Here is an 18,815-nt window from a genome sequence, read left to right as displayed (position 1 = left end):
TAAATACTATAAGAGTACTAATTAGTAATACAATCATATATGAATGTGTTTCACCAAAAAACATCCGGTATGAATGTGCATAGTTTCCTGGTTGTGATGGCCGAAATGATAGAGGGAAGGTGTTGCACATACATGCTTTTAAATCCAAAGTTTCCATCTGACTTGAAAGTCATGCAGATGTGTGTTTTGAAACTGATGCCATTACAGTGACTTATTCTCAATAATAGCGATAGGAGCTCTATGCACTGTGTTGCCGTCCTTTGTAAATTGTATGACTTAGAAAAGTATATCTGAAGAAACTTCTCAAATCTGGACATCTTGTATTATCTCTCTTTTTTATTTCAATGGAATTCCAGTTAAAAAAATAAAAAAGAATGTGCATAGTTTATTTTATACATATATCTTTTTTTTTATTATGAAAATAAATAATCATAAAAAATGAGATTTTTTTTTTTTTAAAGAGACAATATTTGAAATATTGTTTAGTTTGAAATATTTGGATAAAAAAAACATAGTAATGATGAAAGTATGATATTTAAAACAATAATAAGAAAGAAAAAAAAAAAAAGATTTCTGTAGTTTGGAGTATTTTGGCAAGCCATGAATAAAAATACGTCAAAAAGAATAAGAGTGCCTCTTTTTACGCTACCAGAACCTCTCTTTAGACATCATTTTCAGGCAAATTTACTAAAAGCCCATTGATTTTTTTTTTTTCTTTTCATTTTATTTTTACTCTTTTATCTTGTTTTATTTTACTAAATTGCAGCAGCCATCCCAAAATTTCTTGACTATTTATGGGATTCAACACGTAGTGAATATTAGGTAAAAAAGAAAAATGGTTATATCTAAAAAGGATTTTTTTTTTTTTAATTTTAAAAAGAAGAAGTTACGAGGCTTTCTAGTAATTTAGGTAGTGCAAAAAGAAACACTAAAAACGGATTAATAAAAAATAAAAATAAAAAGACCCATGGAATGGTCTGCAAGACAACAGTGACACAGAGGTTATGACCCGCGCAATTCTCATAGAGCTTCTTCTTTTTTCTTTTTTTTTTCTTTTTTATTTTTTGGGCTTGAGGAAATTCTCATAAAGCTTTTTGTATTAAATTGTGTGGGTATTTATTCCTCTGCTGCCGTCTCTCAAAGGAAATTAAGAAAAATTGCACTCAACATTCCCTGCTACTCCTGCCCAGTTGCAGCTGCCAAGTTCTTTCACCATTAGCAATCTGTTCTTGCGAGGTAACTTTATTCTTCATCTCCAAAATCCCAAGTTTTTTTTTTTTTTTTTAATTCACTGTCCATATAATTTTCCACAAAGTTTTATCTTTTGGAATGCCTGGGAAAAAGGGGTTAGATAAATATGGAAATGTCTTTCTTTTTTGTTCCTCTGGGTCGCCGTCTTTTACCCTTTATATAGCTTAGGCAAAGGATTAGGCTACGGGTACGCATGGATTAGAGATGGAAAACTCATTACTTCTAAATTTTCTTGACGCCCTATTTCACACTTTGGGTGGATAGAAGTAAGATTTTTTTTGTTTTTTTTGAAAAAATAAAAATTTACAAGCTTCTTATCAAATTGCACAGTTGAGGTATGCCGGGTTTTGTCAAAAAGACGAGTTTTTTTAATCAGAAAATTTAGTTTCTTTGGAAAAGACATTATGTTATTATTATTTAATAAGGTTGGTGTTATTTTCTTTTTAGGTCTCATGGATATCCAATTGCCGCTTAGTAAATTAGCTCTGGATTTAATTGATCACCAAACGGAGTGAGTTTTCCTAATCTACTTTATTCATGTATATATATATATATATATATACGTGTTTGTTATGTAACTTTTCTTTTTGGTACAAGGAATGGTTAAATACCTTGGGTTATACATCATATTATGATTTTGCTATTTGACTAAAAATAGGTTAACCCTGTCTCTCTAAACTAGGAACAAGACATATGTAGTTCTATTAGCAACTGGAAGTTTCAATCCTCCAACTTTTATGCATTTACGCATGTTCGGTGAGTTTTCATGATGGTCATAGTTTGTACTACACCTTTAAGTTTCAAGTATAAGGTTATGTAATTGCTCCTTTTTGCTCAAATTTCCATCATACAAATATTTGATAACCCCAGTTGCTTATGATGCACAGAGCTGGCAAGGGATGCCCTGAACTCAGAAGGCTTCTGTGTAATTGGTGGTTACATGTCACCTGTTAATGATGCATACCAAAAGCAAGTATGTAGCTTAATAGCATTTTTTAGATATAGTAGTCGAATGAGGTTTCTTCAGCCAATAGCTAAAGATACAAACTTTACAATGGGAATCAATTCATCTAACAGACTAGTCTGCTTGGATCCATATGTAGGGCCTTATATCTGCAGAACACCGCATAGAGTTGTGTCATCGAGCCTGCAAAAGTTCTGAATTTGTAATGGTCGATCCATGGGAGGTAATTTATTCATTATGTACCCATTTACTAGCACAAAAGTGTTTTGGTGCCTCATGTGTTTGTGACTCTCATTTGATTATGGTTCCACAGCTTGAATTGTATTTGTTGTTCTGAACACTTGTTACAGGCAAGACAAAATACCTACCAACGCACTTTAACTGTTTTGTCTAGAGTGAAGAGTTCCTTAGGTGAGGGAGGGGTGATACCCAAAGGTAAAATTTGCAAGCCATCATTTCTTCTATGTCTGAGTAGTTGGGCTACATAATTGTGATATCTCCCTTACAAATACTTCAATATGCATGTTAAGTTAAACATCAATCACAAAGGCTTAAACTGCTGGGAAGTGAACCCAACTATACATATCAATTCAACACGAAAGTTTGTATAAAGCAATCATCATTTAAATATGCTTGTGAACAGATTAACTGAATGGCTCTTAGAGTAAGAAATTTTTTGGAATTGTTTTCTAATGCTAATGAACATCAAGTTTATGTTAAGTTTGCTTCTTATATTCTTTCACACTTTTTCTTGACAAGTTGGTTTTCTCTTGCTTTAGCTTTAAAGGCCGTTATTCCATAAATTGTGATACAGGTTTTTAGTAACTCTTCCTTTTATGGATGATACTCAATCAATTTGGGCATTAACATTGATGAATGGTTTATGAGTGTCCATTTCTTTTAAAGGCAATGTGATATCGTGCTCTTTTATTGCTCGTTGTAGAATCTCTGAAAGTTGTGCTTGTCTGTGGTTCTGATCTTCTCCAATCATTCGCTACTCCTGGAGTTTGGATTCCTGAGCAGGTATATACGTATCAAAGAGTCATGTGATCTATTAGCCATATGTTTTAGATGCTCATAAATTAACTATCCTGTTTGAGTCATTGGAGATCCAATTGTCATCCTCTATGTCTTTCTAACGAACATAACAACCTACTACATGAGGTTTTTTCTAAATTTTTGTTCAGTAACTTATAAGTGCACGCCCATTCACATCCACATGTAAGAGATAAGTTTGAGAGACTATTAGATTTGAAGTAATCTGCCCTAATTCTGGTCTCCTTTTTTTTTTTTTTTTTTTTAATCAGATCAGAACGATATGCAGTGAGTATGGTTTGGTTTGCATTCGAAGGGAAGGACAAGATGTTGAGAAAATAATCTCAAATGACGAAATATTGAATGAGAACAGGGTAAATTGTTGTCTTGACTTTTTAGTCTATATTTTGTTGATTAATACCATTCAAAATATTGTAATTGACTAGACCAAGGTCTTAAACCTTAGTCTTGTAAACTTATTCTTGAGTTATACGTTTTGTAAGTTCTTGGTCAAGGTCAAATTTCTTATTCTTCACTCATCCTTGGTCAAGTTTGAATAGAAATTTTGGGTTTGTTCAGTCATTGGACATTTCGTGTCATAGAAGGGTTAAAATCAAAATAATTCCCAACTATTGACTATTTGCAGATTGAAGATTTTATTGACTGATTATTTAGAAGTGTAGCTTCTGCTGCACTGGATGCATATTAACTCAGTTATCAATATGTTTTTGTGCTGGCAGGGAAACATAAGAGTTGTGGATGAACTCATACCGAACCGGGTAAGCTCGACAAGAGTAAGGTAAACACATAAACATGATCATTTAATTGACAATATTGGAACGAGAACACTTGAGTAGAAAAGTTTAACATTGAAGGTGACTTGACGTTTTCCTTTTCCTTTTCATCCTCTCCCTAACAATTTCAGGCATTGCATCTCAAAAGGGTTGTCAATAAAGTATCTGACTGCAGATGAAGTGATCGATTATATTAGAAAACAGAATCTGTACACTGGAACTCAAAGAAAATGAGAAATGACCGATGGTGATCATCACTTAATCATTGAAATAGAACCAATGATTAATAAAATTAGCAAGCAGTTTGTACAAGCAGGGATTGTATACCGTTAAACGTGTAAGATACATAAAAGTTAATGACAGTTCTTTTTATTGTGCTTATTCACCATTCAAGTAGCAAAGTTTTCTCCACGCATGCCTCTGCAACTTCATGGGACAGGAAAATCATACAATAAATCAGCAGATTTCAGCAATGGAAGTACAAGCATTCCCTGCAAAATCTCCAAAATAGTATAACTGCAAACTTAAAAGGGTTGGAAGAAATTACTAGTTATATGAAATACAAAAGGACAACTGAACATTGATTAGTTCATCCATTTTGGCTTACAGAATTCCTCATGACTGTTTCTAAAGGCAAAAAAGCTTAACAACATGAAAAAGCAACAAAGGCCAGAGAAAAAAGTTTAAAAAGAAAAAAAAAATTTAAGATAATTGCTGGTTTGTTTTGTTAACTCAACCTCATAATAGCCTTTGCATGCACAAAAAAACAGCAACCCAACACTGTCTTAACTATGGTCTGTAAAAGTTATGTCATTGTCCATTTTGTTAATGTATTATTTTTACCCTCATTTTAACAAATCACTTAAAGTGAGCAAAAGGGTCAAAATTAGCCATAGCATTCTGAGAAGAAGATCCAGTTCCAGCACCACCCGACTCATCCCTATAATACCCACCCATTGCAGAAGCCGGAGCATCAAACACATTCGGGTAATGACCCACATGAAAACCCGGAACATAAGGCCCATGGACCCCAACTTGAACAGGCCCATATTCAGCAGCAGCAGCACCGCGCCTCACAAAAGTAGCGGCGGGAGGCTCAACACGAACACTTGTACGGTCGCTCTCGGAGTCACGGTAGCGGCTGAGGAAGAGAGTGAGCGGCTGCACGTAGTCGTCGAAGCCGAGCTTCCCCATTGCCCAGAGGATGTCTTCGGCGGTGACGGTCTTGCGCTGCTCGCGCTGGCACCGCTCGTTGGCTTCGCCGGTGACGAAGCTAATGTACTCGGAGACGCATTCCTGGATGGTTTCCTTGGCGTCGTCGGAGATTTTTGCATGGGAGGGAAGTATGCGGCGCATGATGCGTATGACGTTGGCTATTGGCATGTACTGGTCTTGTTCTCGGACCATGCACACTAGGGCTCGTTCTGGTTCTTGTGGGTTGTTGGTTGTGTTGGTGGTGGAGTTGCCGGCACCGTCACCTGCACCGGTGGCGGTTTTGGTTGTGTCATCGGTGGTGGTGTTGTTGGTCTGCACTACTTCCAATACTGAGAGAAATACTCAGTATATTATCGTTATGTGAAATTGATATTAATTAAGGCACTGTACAGGTATCTTCATTAATGTCTAAGAAAAACCATGTACCTCCCGAAAAATAAAATAAATAAAAATAAAAATAAAAATAAAAACCCATTAAAAATAAAATTATTTTTACATCATGACGAATATTTGGTTTACCAACTAATATTATACGGAACCATTAACCAATATGCTGAAAGTATAATACATTAATGTAACTTATATGCCGCAATATAAAAATGGAATTATTTAATGAATTGGGTACTGAAAAAAAATAATAATAATAATAAATAAATGTCTAGATCAAAAGGTAATAATAAGTAAGCAAAATGAACGGAGATTGAAAGCACCCGCTCACGCGCAACCGGCACAGAAAGAGTCCAAAGGAAAAGTCAAAAGGCAAAAAGCTTTTTTATAAAAAATGAAAAACATTTTTTTTTTTTTTACTCTGTGTTTGTCGGGTAGTGGTGTGCCAAGTAAGCAAAGGCGAAAAGAAGGGGACTGACACTTCACGCGCTTGCATCGACACGTGCCAAAACCGACTCGTTTTCAACACGCAAGAAAGTGGGTCCCACCTAAAGACTAAACATTTCCACCACTGTTTAGATTCGTCTGCGTTTTGTTTGTTTTCTCTTCTTCTTGGGTGTCCCACCCGCCCCCACCTAAGTCAAAGCCTTTTCAGCTTCTCCATGTTATTTTCTTGTTCTCTACTCTGGGTATTATTTCCAAAACTCACAAACCACATAATATTCCTCTATGTATTGTTTGTTTAGTAGGAAAATATTTTCTCACATTCAAATTCCAATCTTTCAATCACGGTAAAAGGAAGTAGCAAGAGTACTGGTCTCATTGAATTGTCGGTGATAATATTGTAACGAATATATATAATACCAACAAAAATTTTCCCAACAAAAAGAGATAAAGGGAATATTTTAGAATCAACGGTAAACAGGTAAAAGTTTTGGAAAAAGTCATATGGGTTCGCTAATCCAATAGATATATTTTAGGTTTCTGAGACTCTATAGACCCTTGCATGCATGCCAAGTCAGTAAAAATTTTCAAAAATATAGTAAAATATATAATATAATTCATTAATTGAGAGGCAAGTTTATTCCATAGTCTACCAAAAAACCGATACACAGAGAAAAAATATGACCTAAAAAAGCCAGAATCATTTTGAGCAAGCGTTACTCTATTTAAACTAAATCAATAGGATAAGGTCAAAAAGGTGGTATATATATAAATATATAAATATATAAATAAATAAATATACATATATGTGTGTGTGAATATATTTGTTTCTTTTTTTCTTTTTCTTTTCTTTTCTTTTTTGTCCATATTATATTACTTCCTCTGTCAAATAACGGCAGACAAAATATGCTTCGTTTTTATGGCGGAAATCATCTGCTAGCTGGTGCTAAAACTTGGTGTATGAAATTTCTGCTAAATAAAAACCCTAAAACTTATACATATAGGTGAAAAATGACAGAAACAGAACCGTAATATGAAAAACAAGCGATCTGAAACAAGATATATCTACAAACACTTGCATGCAAAAAATAAAAATAAAACGAGGGTGTGGATCAAAAGCAAAAAGCATCGAGATTATTCAGAAAAATTAATTCAGGAGAAAACAAAACCCACATGCAGTGCAACAAATCAATAAACCCAAGAGAAGAAAAAAAGAAAAAAAAAAACTCCCATACCCATTTATTCATTTTTTATCTATATCAATCAAGGAAAAAAAAAAAAAAAAACAAACAAACAAAAACTCGTTATATATCATTGCAGAAACAAAGAAAATTACAAATAATTTATATCAAACAGGAAAAAGAAAAAAAAAAAGTTAAAATTTTTTCCATATATATGCCATTTCCGAGTACTTTACCAGTGGAGCTTGATTTTGCATGCTTGCGATAGCGATGGAAGCCACCCATACGTTCCATAGTCTCTTTTCACTTTTTTATATTTCTCTCTCCAAATTTCTCTGATTTTTTTTTTTTAAATAATAATAATATAAAGAAAAAAGAAAATGGTTTTCTGAGGCTGTCTCTTGAATGGGCACTGGACATGACTAGTTCAGGCAATTTATAGAACAGCAAGAGGCAAAGTCCAAGTGGCATACCGGCGTTCTTAACGAGAAACCCAGAATTGCCGGTTTTAAACTGCCTCTTTTGATTGGACAAGCGAGGATGCCTTTACCGGGACTAACAGGTGGCCGGTCAAGTACTCCAGGTGTTGGCCTTCAACAACAACTTAGGTTTTAATTTTTATTGTTATAATTTGGTAACTAATGCGTCTTCTTTTAATGACACCTTAACTTTTTCTCAAGACTTTAAATGACTAATTTGCTGTGGGAATTGACATTGTTTTTATGATACTTATTTTTTTATGGTAATTTTTCTTTAGTTTATATGGTTATTTGGTGGGTGTGATCTGGTATATAACTTCCACAGTTGATTAGACTATAATTTATGTCATGATTTATATATGGTTAATGGTTTTGTTTTATATTTTCAATAATGAGCAAAATTCAACTTCATAAATATATATATATATATATAATTAGGTTTTTCAAATTATTTTGAAGTATTATCATCCTAGCCCCTAATATTTTTTCATTCTTATTTTCCTCTATATTCCATTTACTATATATTTTTCTTTATTCTTACTTCTTTTTAAACAACCATAACAAATATTCTTAATGTTTGAAGTGTATTAGTGAATTCATTTTAGTTTTCTAACATTAAAGATATATAAATCTAAAACATTGTAGAAAATTAAAGGAAAATCAAATTTAAGTTTCTTATTACAAAAATTGGTGTAAAATTATCACTACCTTTCAAAGGCAAAAATTCTTTCACAATTTATAACCTTAAAAAAATTCTGTACTTATAATAATAATAGCCAAATTGAAAATATATATTGATAATATATTGATACTTTTTAACTTTTTTAGTTCGTTAACTAGTAAGTAGTTGTAGTATTTTTTATACTTATTAACAATTTTTTATACTTATTAGCATGAGTCACAACAAATTTGTTATATCTCTGATTCTATATATATCGATCTTCTACGTATCGATAATACCTACAATAATATTGCATATTAACTAAACTCGAATGTAGTTGACTAAATTTTATTTTCTTGATTGGAAAATGCTTGCAAAAAGTTTATTTTTAAGGGTACGTCGTGCCAAAACAAATCTATTGTAAAATTTAATGCAACATATCGTTAAGGCTTGTAACACAATATATTTTCTATGTGGAAGACAATTGAAAATATGTCATGAGTAATAAATTCTTAATATGGGCGCACGAATTTCTTTAATTTGTTGTAATTTTATTGGGAGCTTTATCTTGACTTTGTTGCTGAATTGTTTTGTAGAAAAATCTTATATTATATATTAGATCAATTATTCTATTGGGAGCTTAGTTTTGGACAAGAATTTAGATCTCTATATAATTTAATTAGTCAATAGCTCTTAGGTCGTTTTTCATGCTTATATATATATATATATATATATATGTATATATATATATCTGTTTTTGGGTCACTTCAAAAATGAAAAAACAAAATAAAAAAAAAAATCTGTATTTGGGTAACAATTAGTGATATATATTGCTGTTTGGTTTATGCAATTGATAAGTCTGACCCATAAACTCATAAAAATTTATATTAATAACCCTATTTATGATTGTTTAGGTAAATTGATCCCCTTAACTTTCGTTTATTTTTCTCTTTCCCTTTACCTCCCTTTATATATTTTTTATATATCGTGCATTAGTTGCAAATGTTAAGGCATTTGGATTTTGCACAAACATGTAGTCTGAAAGGAAGTTCAGTTTTAGATAGACCCTATTTATGACTTTCTTTTGTTTCTCTTTCTTTCTTCCCCCTTTTTTTTTTTTTTTTTTTTTGTGTTAATCTTTTTTTACTTTACTTTATATCTTCCTTGATGCATGGACGCCATGTTGAACAAAGAAAGGTAAAGTAGTGGCTTAATTTGGTGAATCTTTTTATAGGAGAATTCTATAGTTCTACTTATTGATTGCTCGAAAAATCTCAGATTTCGTTTTCAATACTAGTAATTAATCATTTTATTCAATTATTTAATGATATACATATGATGTGACCAAAGGTGCAACCTAACCTTAACTAAACAAAAACCTTGACTAAACTTTTTAAATGGTTCACCACGTTTTGTTTTCTTATATGGAAAATGCACACAAAAAAGTTAATTTATTTTTAAGGCATTCCAGACCAAAACAAAAATCTATTATAAAATTCAATGCAACATGTCCTTAAAGGTTGCAACAAAATATATTATCATGTGGGAGGCAATTGACAATATATTATTAGTAATACCTCGATGCACCATTTAAAACATAAACTGTAAAGTACATAACAGGGGAATAAATCAGCTAATAAGAACTTCATAAAGGATGTGATTACGAGTTAATAGCCAGTACCATGGAACATCATCAACTTCAAAAGCTAGCTTACAAAATTATGTTAGGAAAACCAGCATCACCTCCCTATTTCATAACGAGGGGGAGGACTGAGTGTGGTATTCTAGCAAAATTCACCCAGTCCCTACATCTTACAATTCTTGGTTAGCTCTAATCAATAGTAACATATATATGTACAAGACCCACTGCACAACCTTTTCATTTGTTAAAATTTGGATTTACGCTTGCGCCCTTTCGATCTCTTTCTTGATGTTTCTGTACCATTTTCTCTGTCTATTCGCCTTTTAACATCCCCGTTGCTCAGAGAATCAGCCTCGGTGGATTTAGAGGTCTTGTTATACCGAACAATGTTGGTTATAATGGCATAGACAGTAACCTCGCTATTTGGAGACAAGATGGTCTTTTTCTCAATAACTGCATTCTGCCCACAGCATGAATCTTGAATCGCCGTCTCTCTGAGCTTTTGAAATATGGCATCCCTATCAAGTCTAAAACAATCTGCTGGAACCTGCAGACATAAGCCATCATTTCGTCAAGGTTCAATAACAAAAAAGGTAATAATCTAGTGCAACCGGATGCCATCAGCTGTTTGTACTCCATCTCGAAAATCTCAGACAAAGCTAAAGACATTATATATGGTACAAACTCATCTTTTTCCATAGAGTATGTGTGTGTGTACATGTCTGTCTGTATTTGTCACTGTAACATAATGTATTTCGATGCAAATATTGTCCATGTAGGTTTACACTTCTTTGAGAATCCTTGACTAGATTAGGCAAATTAATTATAAACCTTCTTCTTTTCAAAGGAGAAACAAATACTTGTCCTGAAACGAAAATGAAGAGCAAAAATATATACATACAAGCTCCTCATATTTATACATTAGAATCAAGTAAATAACTTTGGCAACACATATGGCTTATTAAAAGTGAAAAATTTACAAGCTCTACTCATAGCCCAAAAAAAAAAAAAAAAGCTGAATAATAAAGGCTTATGCCACATACAACTATTATGCATAGGGTAACACCAAATAAGAGAGGAAACAAGAGTTTCAACCTCTCACCTGAAAATCAATAGGGATATTAATTTCTGTGCTTGAGCAACCACACCCATCGCTGAAGTTGAATTTCAAAACCATTTCAAATGATTTCGTTTGTAAGGTTCTCCTGGAACGGATAAATTATTAAAAAAAAAGATAGATACCACTGTTAGATAGCATACAAGGCGTCATATCTTGTCTAGCAAAATTTCCAAGTAATAACAAGGTCGAACTGCATATCAATTCACTCATATCATGTTTATACATTATAAGAACCGCTGCTAAATCAAAATGGCTGGTTCAACACACTATTTAATGATTGCATGCATTTTTAACATAAAATCAAACCACATTTCTCACAATTAATAATAAACTTTAAGTATTTCTTATAACCTACCATGTCTGTAAATTGAAATTTGAACCCACATAATGCTGTGTTGAATTTTGGCAAAATCCAGCAATAGTAAAAGATTTATGAGTGGGATAGGGTTACTGTTACCTTTTCAATTGAAATGGTTCTTTATCTAGAATGGCAGCTTTATAGTCTTGTGAGTCTAAGAAGGAGACCTGAGATGCAAGAAAAACAGAAGGTTAGCCCTTAAACTGGAGAACAAGGCTCCATGACAACAAAGCGATTGCATAATTGATTTATTGTGTAAATGTGCTACATCCACCCTAGGTAATTGGCAACCTAGATTTCAAGAGAGATAAAACATGTTTCCATTCCTCATGTTAGAATCAAAGTCAGAACTTTCCTAGACGGTGGTTCAATTATATTAGATGAGTATTACAACAACAAATTGGTGGAAGGGTCAACGCATTCAAAATTTACAGTTTATTTGGTTTGTTTGTGAAAAGATATATGAATCACCCAAAAAGGAAAATCTATTGCTTGTTAGCAAGATGACCTGAACATAGCCCTGAAATAATTTAAATAAGATACAAGATACAATAATGGGTAGCTGGAGATCTTAGCAGCCTCAAAATAACGCATCGAGTAGGGCACACGTTATTGCAGCTTAAGGAAAACTAGCATTTCTTAAAGTAAATTTACCTCAACGGATTTAATGAATGGCAATGGAGCTTTCTGTCCATGTACACTTGCAACCCGGAGGGTCCAGTTCACGTACTTCTTATCTGTAATACAAGTAAATGGACTATGTGAGAAAGCTATAAACCAAAGCCTTATATAACACTAATAGACAATTCGGTAACTTCTAGAATCCGTTGAATAAACACCATGTGTGTTACATATAGCCATATAGCAAAGCTTATATATCAGAACCTCTGTAATTATCACATATATAACAAGCCTGTCCTCCACAATATGATTGAAAGAGGAAAACATAGTAAGTGTGAATCCAAATTACCTATACTCAAGGCTTCAGTTAGAATGATCTGAAAAAGATCAATCCTGACAAATGGAGGGATCTGCATATTAAGCACGTCCATTGCACCTAAAATAACCTGTTGTTGAAATTAATAGTTGATATAGAGAACAAGACCAAAAAAAAAAAATTGAAGAGATTAAAGATTTTCTCTGCAGTCTAAGATAAAAGCATAATACCTTATCTACAAGCCCATGGATCACCAAACTTGCTTTCTTGTCCTTTGGAGTTTTCTGTGAATTTAAACATTAACAGATGTAAAATGTGGGCGGTACATATGTAAGCAGCACAACAGTGAGAGTGGCAATCCAAATTCAACCCATGCTTAGACGAAAGACACAACTGCATCTTACAATAATAGCATCATAAAGGTAGCAAAATATGTCTCACTTCAAGTGTATTCATTTTACACTTTGCTTCGCTTGGAATAAGAGGAATAGATCCAAAAACAAAAAGTTACAACCACAAAATCCAATAAGATACCTAAAGGAATCTTACAAAAAATTAATGTAAAATACTAAAATATCCCTTATTATACCTCAAGCTGAGCTGAGGTGTTGGTGACATATTAAAATGCTGATTTTCATGTAACATTAACATTTAATGGGAGCAATATTTTAGATCCACATGAAAAAGAACGAATAATTCTACTTAAATATCAATTCTACATAAAAATGAAATGTGGCTGCACTTTTAAACTGTCTGGATTTTTCTAAAGAACTTCATTGCTTACACCAGAAAATATAGTCTTTGTTAAATGCAATGGAGCTGCTTATGCTTATTTCCTATACTTTATCTGGCCAAACTGTAAATCCACCAGGAAAAAAAGTCTGCTTATGCTTATTTCCTATACTTTATCAGGCCAAACTGTAAATACACCAGGAAAAAAGTTAAAAGTACCTGAAGGTTAACAATTACAATCTTTCCCCCACCACGAAGTGATTTCAGAGGCAGGTTGCATGCCGGGGTGATCTGCAAACTGAAGAATAATATTGATTGAGGAGGCAAACTTCTATTGATATCTCAAAGAAAAGGCCACTGACAAACCCAACTGGTTAGAAAATTAAAGTGTATGTATGACAGCTAATTGGAAAACTCTGTCATTACCTTGTCCCCAAACATAAGACAACATCAGCCATCCTGCAGTGCTTCTCAGCCAGATTCATCTCCTTTTTAGGCAATGCATCCTGCAGATTGATGGATAGATCAATATATATATATATATAGAGAGAGAGAGAGAGAGAGAGAGAGAATGAACATTCATTCCATTACCTTAGCATTACGTTTTAAAATTCCAAATAAATTGATTCTTTATGAAGCTTGAGACATAAATTAAACTATTTCCATCTCCCAACTACTAATTGCTGTCTGACTATGTGAGACATAATTTGACCAACTCAAAATGCCATATTGGTGAATATCGGATTCTTTTCTTTTTTCTTTTTTCTTTTTTTTTCTTCTTCTTTTTTTTTTTTTTTTTTTTTTTTTTTTTTTTTTTTTTTGTAATATCCCCATGGACATCAGGCAGCACCTATCTACTAGAAGTATTTGGTACTTCTTCAAACCAACGAAGCAAGTGAAGAGAAGTACCTCCCAGTCAAGAACAGTATCCTTAAGTCTCGCCCCACATTTATTATCAGAACAGCGTCTTGAGGTCTCCTTCAATCCTATAGTTTCCACTTCAAAATCCCGCAAATACCTTCATAAATTTAGATTATGGCTTCAAATTTCAAAATATAATAAGTTATCAAGCAACAGCACTTCAATGCCATGATATAGACTAAAATATGACATAAATGAGTTGACATGCAGATAAAACGAAACACACAAGTTGAGTGCACAAATATAATATGATATGCTGATATAAACAATAAGTCTTACTCGATCCCACAAGAAGAGCAGGTTTCCATGAAGGAGTTCCCATGTAACTCAGCAAGTTTCTCCCTTGGTATTCCAGACCGAAGATGGAGGCCATCAACATTCTAGCATTAAGTAATAAGCAGTTAGAATAAAGTGAGGTCAAATGATCTATTTTGAGGAATGAATGACCATCATAAAGAACACAGCAAAAGTTAATTCCAATGGGAATTGTCTTGCACATAGCATGACTGAAAAGAACAGAACATCATGCAAACTAAGTAAAACACCAGATGCCAAAAACTATCACCACTCAATACAATCCTGCGCATGTCTCAGGAGCAACAACACTTCATGAAGCTCTGTTCTCATAAGCTCTTCCCTTTGGAGCCGTATAAGGAAAGGCAAACCAAAATATATATATATATATATATATATCTCATGCTAACTAGCATCAAAAGTGGGAAAAACCTTGGAGTGGAATAAGCAACAGCAACTAGATTAAGCAATCATCCCCAAAAATGCTAAAGAATTTTGATGGAATTTTCAAAGAATGAAAAAATGCAAATTACCTGGCTAATAACAAACTTCAGTATACCAGCCCTCTCCAGTTCAACCAAAGCCATGTGAGTCAAGCTTGGCATTGCACGATGAAATGGCAGTGATGCTTCAGGCAAGGCCTTACCTTCACGCTGCACTAATAAAATGAGAATTAGAAGAACCATTAAAACTATCCAAAGACACACGATTCTTAAGCTTATAACTTGAGCAAAGAAGATGAATAAAACATGATAACTGTGTCTGTCTCCTTTTTTCCCTCTCACTATAATAAATGCGAAAGAATCTCATGCAAGATAACCCTACTTCCAAGATCCAAAATTTATTGCTTCCACCCAAAGATGCTCAAATAGTTTAACCCACTTACAAGCTGGACAAATCCTTGGTGGAGGCCTCCAGGCCGTACCAACAGGGCTAAATCAATAGCCTATGCAGATTATGACAATTAGGCAAAGATCCCTTTTTTACCCCCCTACTTATCATTATCATGGAATGGTCATAAATTCATATTGAAGGTAAGTAAGATCTTCAATTTCAGTCCAATAGTAGTTTTCATTTGATTGAATGATTCATTCTACACTTAATTGTTTTCAGTAAGGAAATATATGTGCTTCTTAAAATTCAGATGTAACTCGTTAATTTCATGAGGTTGATAAATTCAGGATTCTTACCTGAAGTGTCCATATTCCCTTTGGACCTCGAAAATCTGGTATACCACAAGAAGTTGATATTCCTGCACCTGTAAACACTACTAGATGCTTACTCTGCAAGTAAAAAGAAAAAGGTTATGAGGCATGTTATTTTGGAAGCCAAAGAAAAAAGATCTATTTCTATTAAAAAGATTAGTGAGATGTTGCAAGTTCAAACCTTCTTTAACAACATGGCAAGACGTTCAACCTGACATTATGACAAAGTAAACCACATGAGGCCAACAAAACTATTAATCACAATATTATAATCTCATTTCTTAAACAAAAGAATTTTTTCAAAAGAGGAAGAAAAACACAGCACAAACACAGAGATGTGGAATAACATCCACTAATTTAGCAGTTAACAAAAATATAGCAGTTTTCTAACGCCTTCAACATTGTATAAAATAATGCTTCAGAAATTATATTTGTATTCTTATTCACGTTTAGTAACTCAATAGGTTACAGAAGCCTGAAGCCCTAATTGTCAACTTTTCACAGAAACTTCATGTAATTTCAAATGGACAATTTTGTACATTATGCACCTTGTTTAAACTAAGCGGAGAAAGAATTACACTCAAACACATAGCTCTTTTAAGCCCCTTTGTTATTCAACTCCAATTATGTCCAAGCATAACATCTCCCCTCCCCCCTTCTCTCTTTAGTCGAGTAAGTGTCACTAACTAGTGCACCCATTTGAACTTCTTTGGCCATGACTGGAATATCTTAAGACAGCTTACTGATATAGCATGGAATGAAGCAAATTTGTTAAAAAAGGTGCAAAGAAAAGAAATATTCCATTATAAGCTGACAGCAAGAAGGTAATTGCATTTATATAAACTCCACAAATGGTTTAGAATCTTTGAAGTCTACTCAACAACTACTGAAACAAGCAGTAAACTTTCAGAAATTCAAGAATTGTTTCAAAGTCTTTATGAATTCTGTATGTCCTTAATACCATTCAAACAGCAATGCAGAAAGATATGTACTTCCAAACAACAAGAACTACATAGGTCTCAAATACTTGTCATAATAACACATAACTTTTTTACTTTCTTATAATTTCATATAGAAAAATTATTATGCACATTGCAGTAAAACTCAATCTCAACACACGAATAAATGGATTGGACATCCCAAAAAGTAACGATCTTTCAATCAAAACCCTTCAATAGCAATTCATGTCAACATATGATAGCAAAAAACACATAAATCTACAACATGCATGTTGATGATCACTAATGTCAAATGTAACAAGAAATGCCAAAACCCAGTAATGTGTTCTCAACGTTCATCTTATCAATCAGTTAAAACATGTTGAATTCAATAACAGTTAACATTAATGAAAATCCAGAAATCAGATCTCGACAGCTTGAAAGAGTGGCAGAAAGAACAACGACTATGAATATCACACCAAATTCAAGCACAAAACCTAAATGATGTTCACATGGGTATTATAGTTCCGGAAGATCAAGACCATCATTATCCAAAAGACCAAGTAAGCAAGGAAAACAGAAGCAACGCCAAGGAACCCAAAACGCGAATGAGGGGCAAAGAGGTTCCCACCTTTTCTTGCAAAACGTGTGGTGGGTCGAAATATTCCGTCATTCCCACTTTGCCCACATCTTCTATGTACGAAAGCTTCTCTGCATAGCCTAAGGACATGGTGTCTCCGCTACCTTCCCCGACGACTTCCTCACTCTATCTCTCTATAACTCTGTCTGTCTGTCTGTCTGTCTCTCTCTCTCTCTCTCTCTCTCTCTCTCTAAACTTTAAAAGGAAGCTGAAGAGCAAGACTCTTCCTTTTTCTCTTCCCTCTGTTTGTTGCTCAGAGAGCTTATTAGAAGTATTTGCCTCTTTTAAGGAGACCCCAAAAACCAAAATAGGCACTTGCCTTCCCTGCATACAAGGGAAGAATTTCCAAATTGACATAAAATTACCAAACACCCCCTATATTTTTATGCTTGATCTATTATATTTTCAAAATAAACGCAATGTGTTTTCCCAAGAAGCTTGTCCATTGGCCCTTTCCTCTTAAAAGTTAAAATTAAAACCAACAAAAAAATGAAACAAGAAATTGAAGAAAACAGATACACTTAGCTGTAATTTTAGCTGTAATCTTCCTGATTATAATTGCATTTCTATTTATGCTGTTTTTATCCATCTTTGCTCTCCAACCATGCCATTATCTGTCAAAACCATATAAAGAAGGCTGTACAGCCCCACAATTAGCGTTTGGCAAAGAGTTTGTAAGTATTGGTTTTTACATTTTGGACATTCTGAGCTGGCACTTGCTGGGTTTCAAAGTGTGTTTCCTCATAAATTTGGACCTTGAATGATGCACGATTAGGAAGACAGTCAAAAAGCACGAAATAGGAGTCACCCATCATTCATTTGTGATTTCTTTACAGCTGCCTGTCACCCCTTCCACCGTATTCATTCAATCTGATTTAAATCGAATTATGCTCTAATCAAAAATTCATGGACGACCCAAGAAAAGAAAACAGAGTCTCTGAACAAGCTGCTGCATATCTTCTTGAATTAAGTACTAAAAATTCAGACTTTAATGGGAATTTTTTATGTGTTTGAACGATGAGGTAATATTTTTATTCCAACAGGAAATTGGCCAAAAGTTTTTAAGTGCTCAAGATGGGTCTTGATGATCGGACTGCTTAGTCAGTTAAGACAACACAAACTTTTAAATTTCCCGGTTTCTCCAAATTCCAAAGGCTTTTTCGCAAAAAATTTGCTCCTTTTTCCATCAATTTATTCAAATGGAGAATTCAAATTTTTTGACCATGAAAAGAAAGTGCGGAAATTTCACTGTGTGGATTGTGGAAGACCATTAAAATAAGTGGGGGAAACAAGCTTATAAATCAACAATAATAATCAAAATAGCTCTATATATCTATAGGTATATCATCATTACTGAGGTGACCTGCGTTGACATGGTCATGAATTAGCTAATTATTTCATCCTTGTTGCTTCCAACTGAGAAACAAAGTGGATGTCGACCAGATTTTGTTAGACTTCAAAGAGAGGATCTTTACCCATTTTACCAACCGATTATGATTTTTCATATACGCTTTGCGAAACCAGTAATGGGTTTGGCTTACAGCCTTATACAACGCCATTACCAAACCTTTCCTCACAAATTGTCCACGTTTCTAAGGCTTCAATGTATATGGTCCC

General features: G+C 33.7%; 3 protein-coding genes across 9 annotated transcripts; 1 reads left to right on the top strand and 2 right to left on the bottom strand.

Moving 5' to 3' along the window:
• The first annotated feature begins 958 nt into the window (after window positions 1-958).
• LOC107433822 (nicotinamide/nicotinic acid mononucleotide adenylyltransferase) lies at window positions 959-4,432 on the top strand. 4 transcript variants are annotated; one of them, XM_016045193.3, is made up of 10 exons: window positions 959-1,236; window positions 1,699-1,762; window positions 1,934-2,007; window positions 2,139-2,224; window positions 2,355-2,438; window positions 2,566-2,626; window positions 3,159-3,238; window positions 3,523-3,624; window positions 3,991-4,049; window positions 4,176-4,432. In XM_016045193.3, the coding sequence occupies exons 2-10, from the start codon at window positions 1,704-1,706 to the stop codon at window positions 4,276-4,278; spliced, it is 708 nt and encodes a 235-aa protein (XP_015900679.1). In that variant the 5' UTR covers window positions 959-1,236; window positions 1,699-1,703; the 3' UTR covers window positions 4,279-4,432. The 4 variants fall into 4 exon arrangements, with proteins under 4 accessions (XP_015900679.1, XP_015900672.1, XP_048323555.1 ...); XM_016045186.4 differs by having other exon boundaries at window positions 963-1,236; window positions 2,566-2,650; XM_048467598.2 differs by lacking the exon at window positions 959-1,236 and adding an exon at window positions 1,423-1,586 and having other exon boundaries at window positions 2,566-2,650.
• Window positions 4,433-4,577: 145 nt separating this feature from the next.
• On the bottom strand, window positions 4,578-7,666 carry LOC107433691 (nuclear transcription factor Y subunit B-9-like). The gene is made up of 2 exons (XM_016045012.4): window positions 7,508-7,666; window positions 4,578-5,588 (listed from the first exon to the last, which is right to left on the bottom strand). The coding sequence occupies exons 1-2, from the start codon at window positions 7,563-7,565 to the stop codon at window positions 4,903-4,905; spliced, it is 744 nt and encodes a 247-aa protein (XP_015900498.2). The 5' UTR covers window positions 7,566-7,666; the 3' UTR covers window positions 4,578-4,902.
• Window positions 7,667-10,036: 2,370 nt separating this feature from the next.
• LOC107433598 (NAD-dependent protein deacetylase SRT1) lies at window positions 10,037-18,390 on the bottom strand. Of its 4 annotated transcripts, none has more exons than XM_016044905.4 (15): window positions 17,190-18,390; window positions 16,169-16,362; window positions 15,802-15,831; window positions 15,606-15,698; window positions 14,949-15,068; window positions 14,401-14,501; window positions 14,110-14,218; window positions 13,627-13,706; window positions 13,420-13,498; window positions 12,699-12,752; window positions 12,502-12,598; window positions 12,186-12,268; window positions 11,631-11,698; window positions 11,156-11,258; window positions 10,037-10,600 (listed from the first exon to the last, which is right to left on the bottom strand). In XM_016044905.4, the coding sequence occupies exons 2-15, from the start codon at window positions 16,208-16,210 to the stop codon at window positions 10,298-10,300; spliced, it is 1,362 nt and encodes a 453-aa protein (XP_015900391.3). In that variant the 5' UTR covers window positions 16,211-16,362; window positions 17,190-18,390; the 3' UTR covers window positions 10,037-10,297. The 4 variants fall into 4 exon arrangements, with proteins under 4 accessions (XP_015900391.3, XP_024932160.3, XP_015900384.3 ...); XM_025076392.3 differs by having other exon boundaries at window positions 14,949-15,073; window positions 17,190-18,388; XM_016044898.4 differs by lacking the exon at window positions 16,169-16,362 and having other exon boundaries at window positions 17,190-18,381.
• Between the last annotated feature and the right edge of the window lie 425 nt (window positions 18,391-18,815).

This window comes from Ziziphus jujuba, chromosome 1 (assembly GCF_031755915.1).
Source record: "Ziziphus jujuba cultivar Dongzao chromosome 1, ASM3175591v1".
NCBI lineage: Eukaryota > Viridiplantae > Streptophyta > Magnoliopsida > Rosales > Rhamnaceae > Ziziphus > Ziziphus jujuba.
This window is presented reverse-complemented; position numbering and strand designations above follow the sequence as displayed.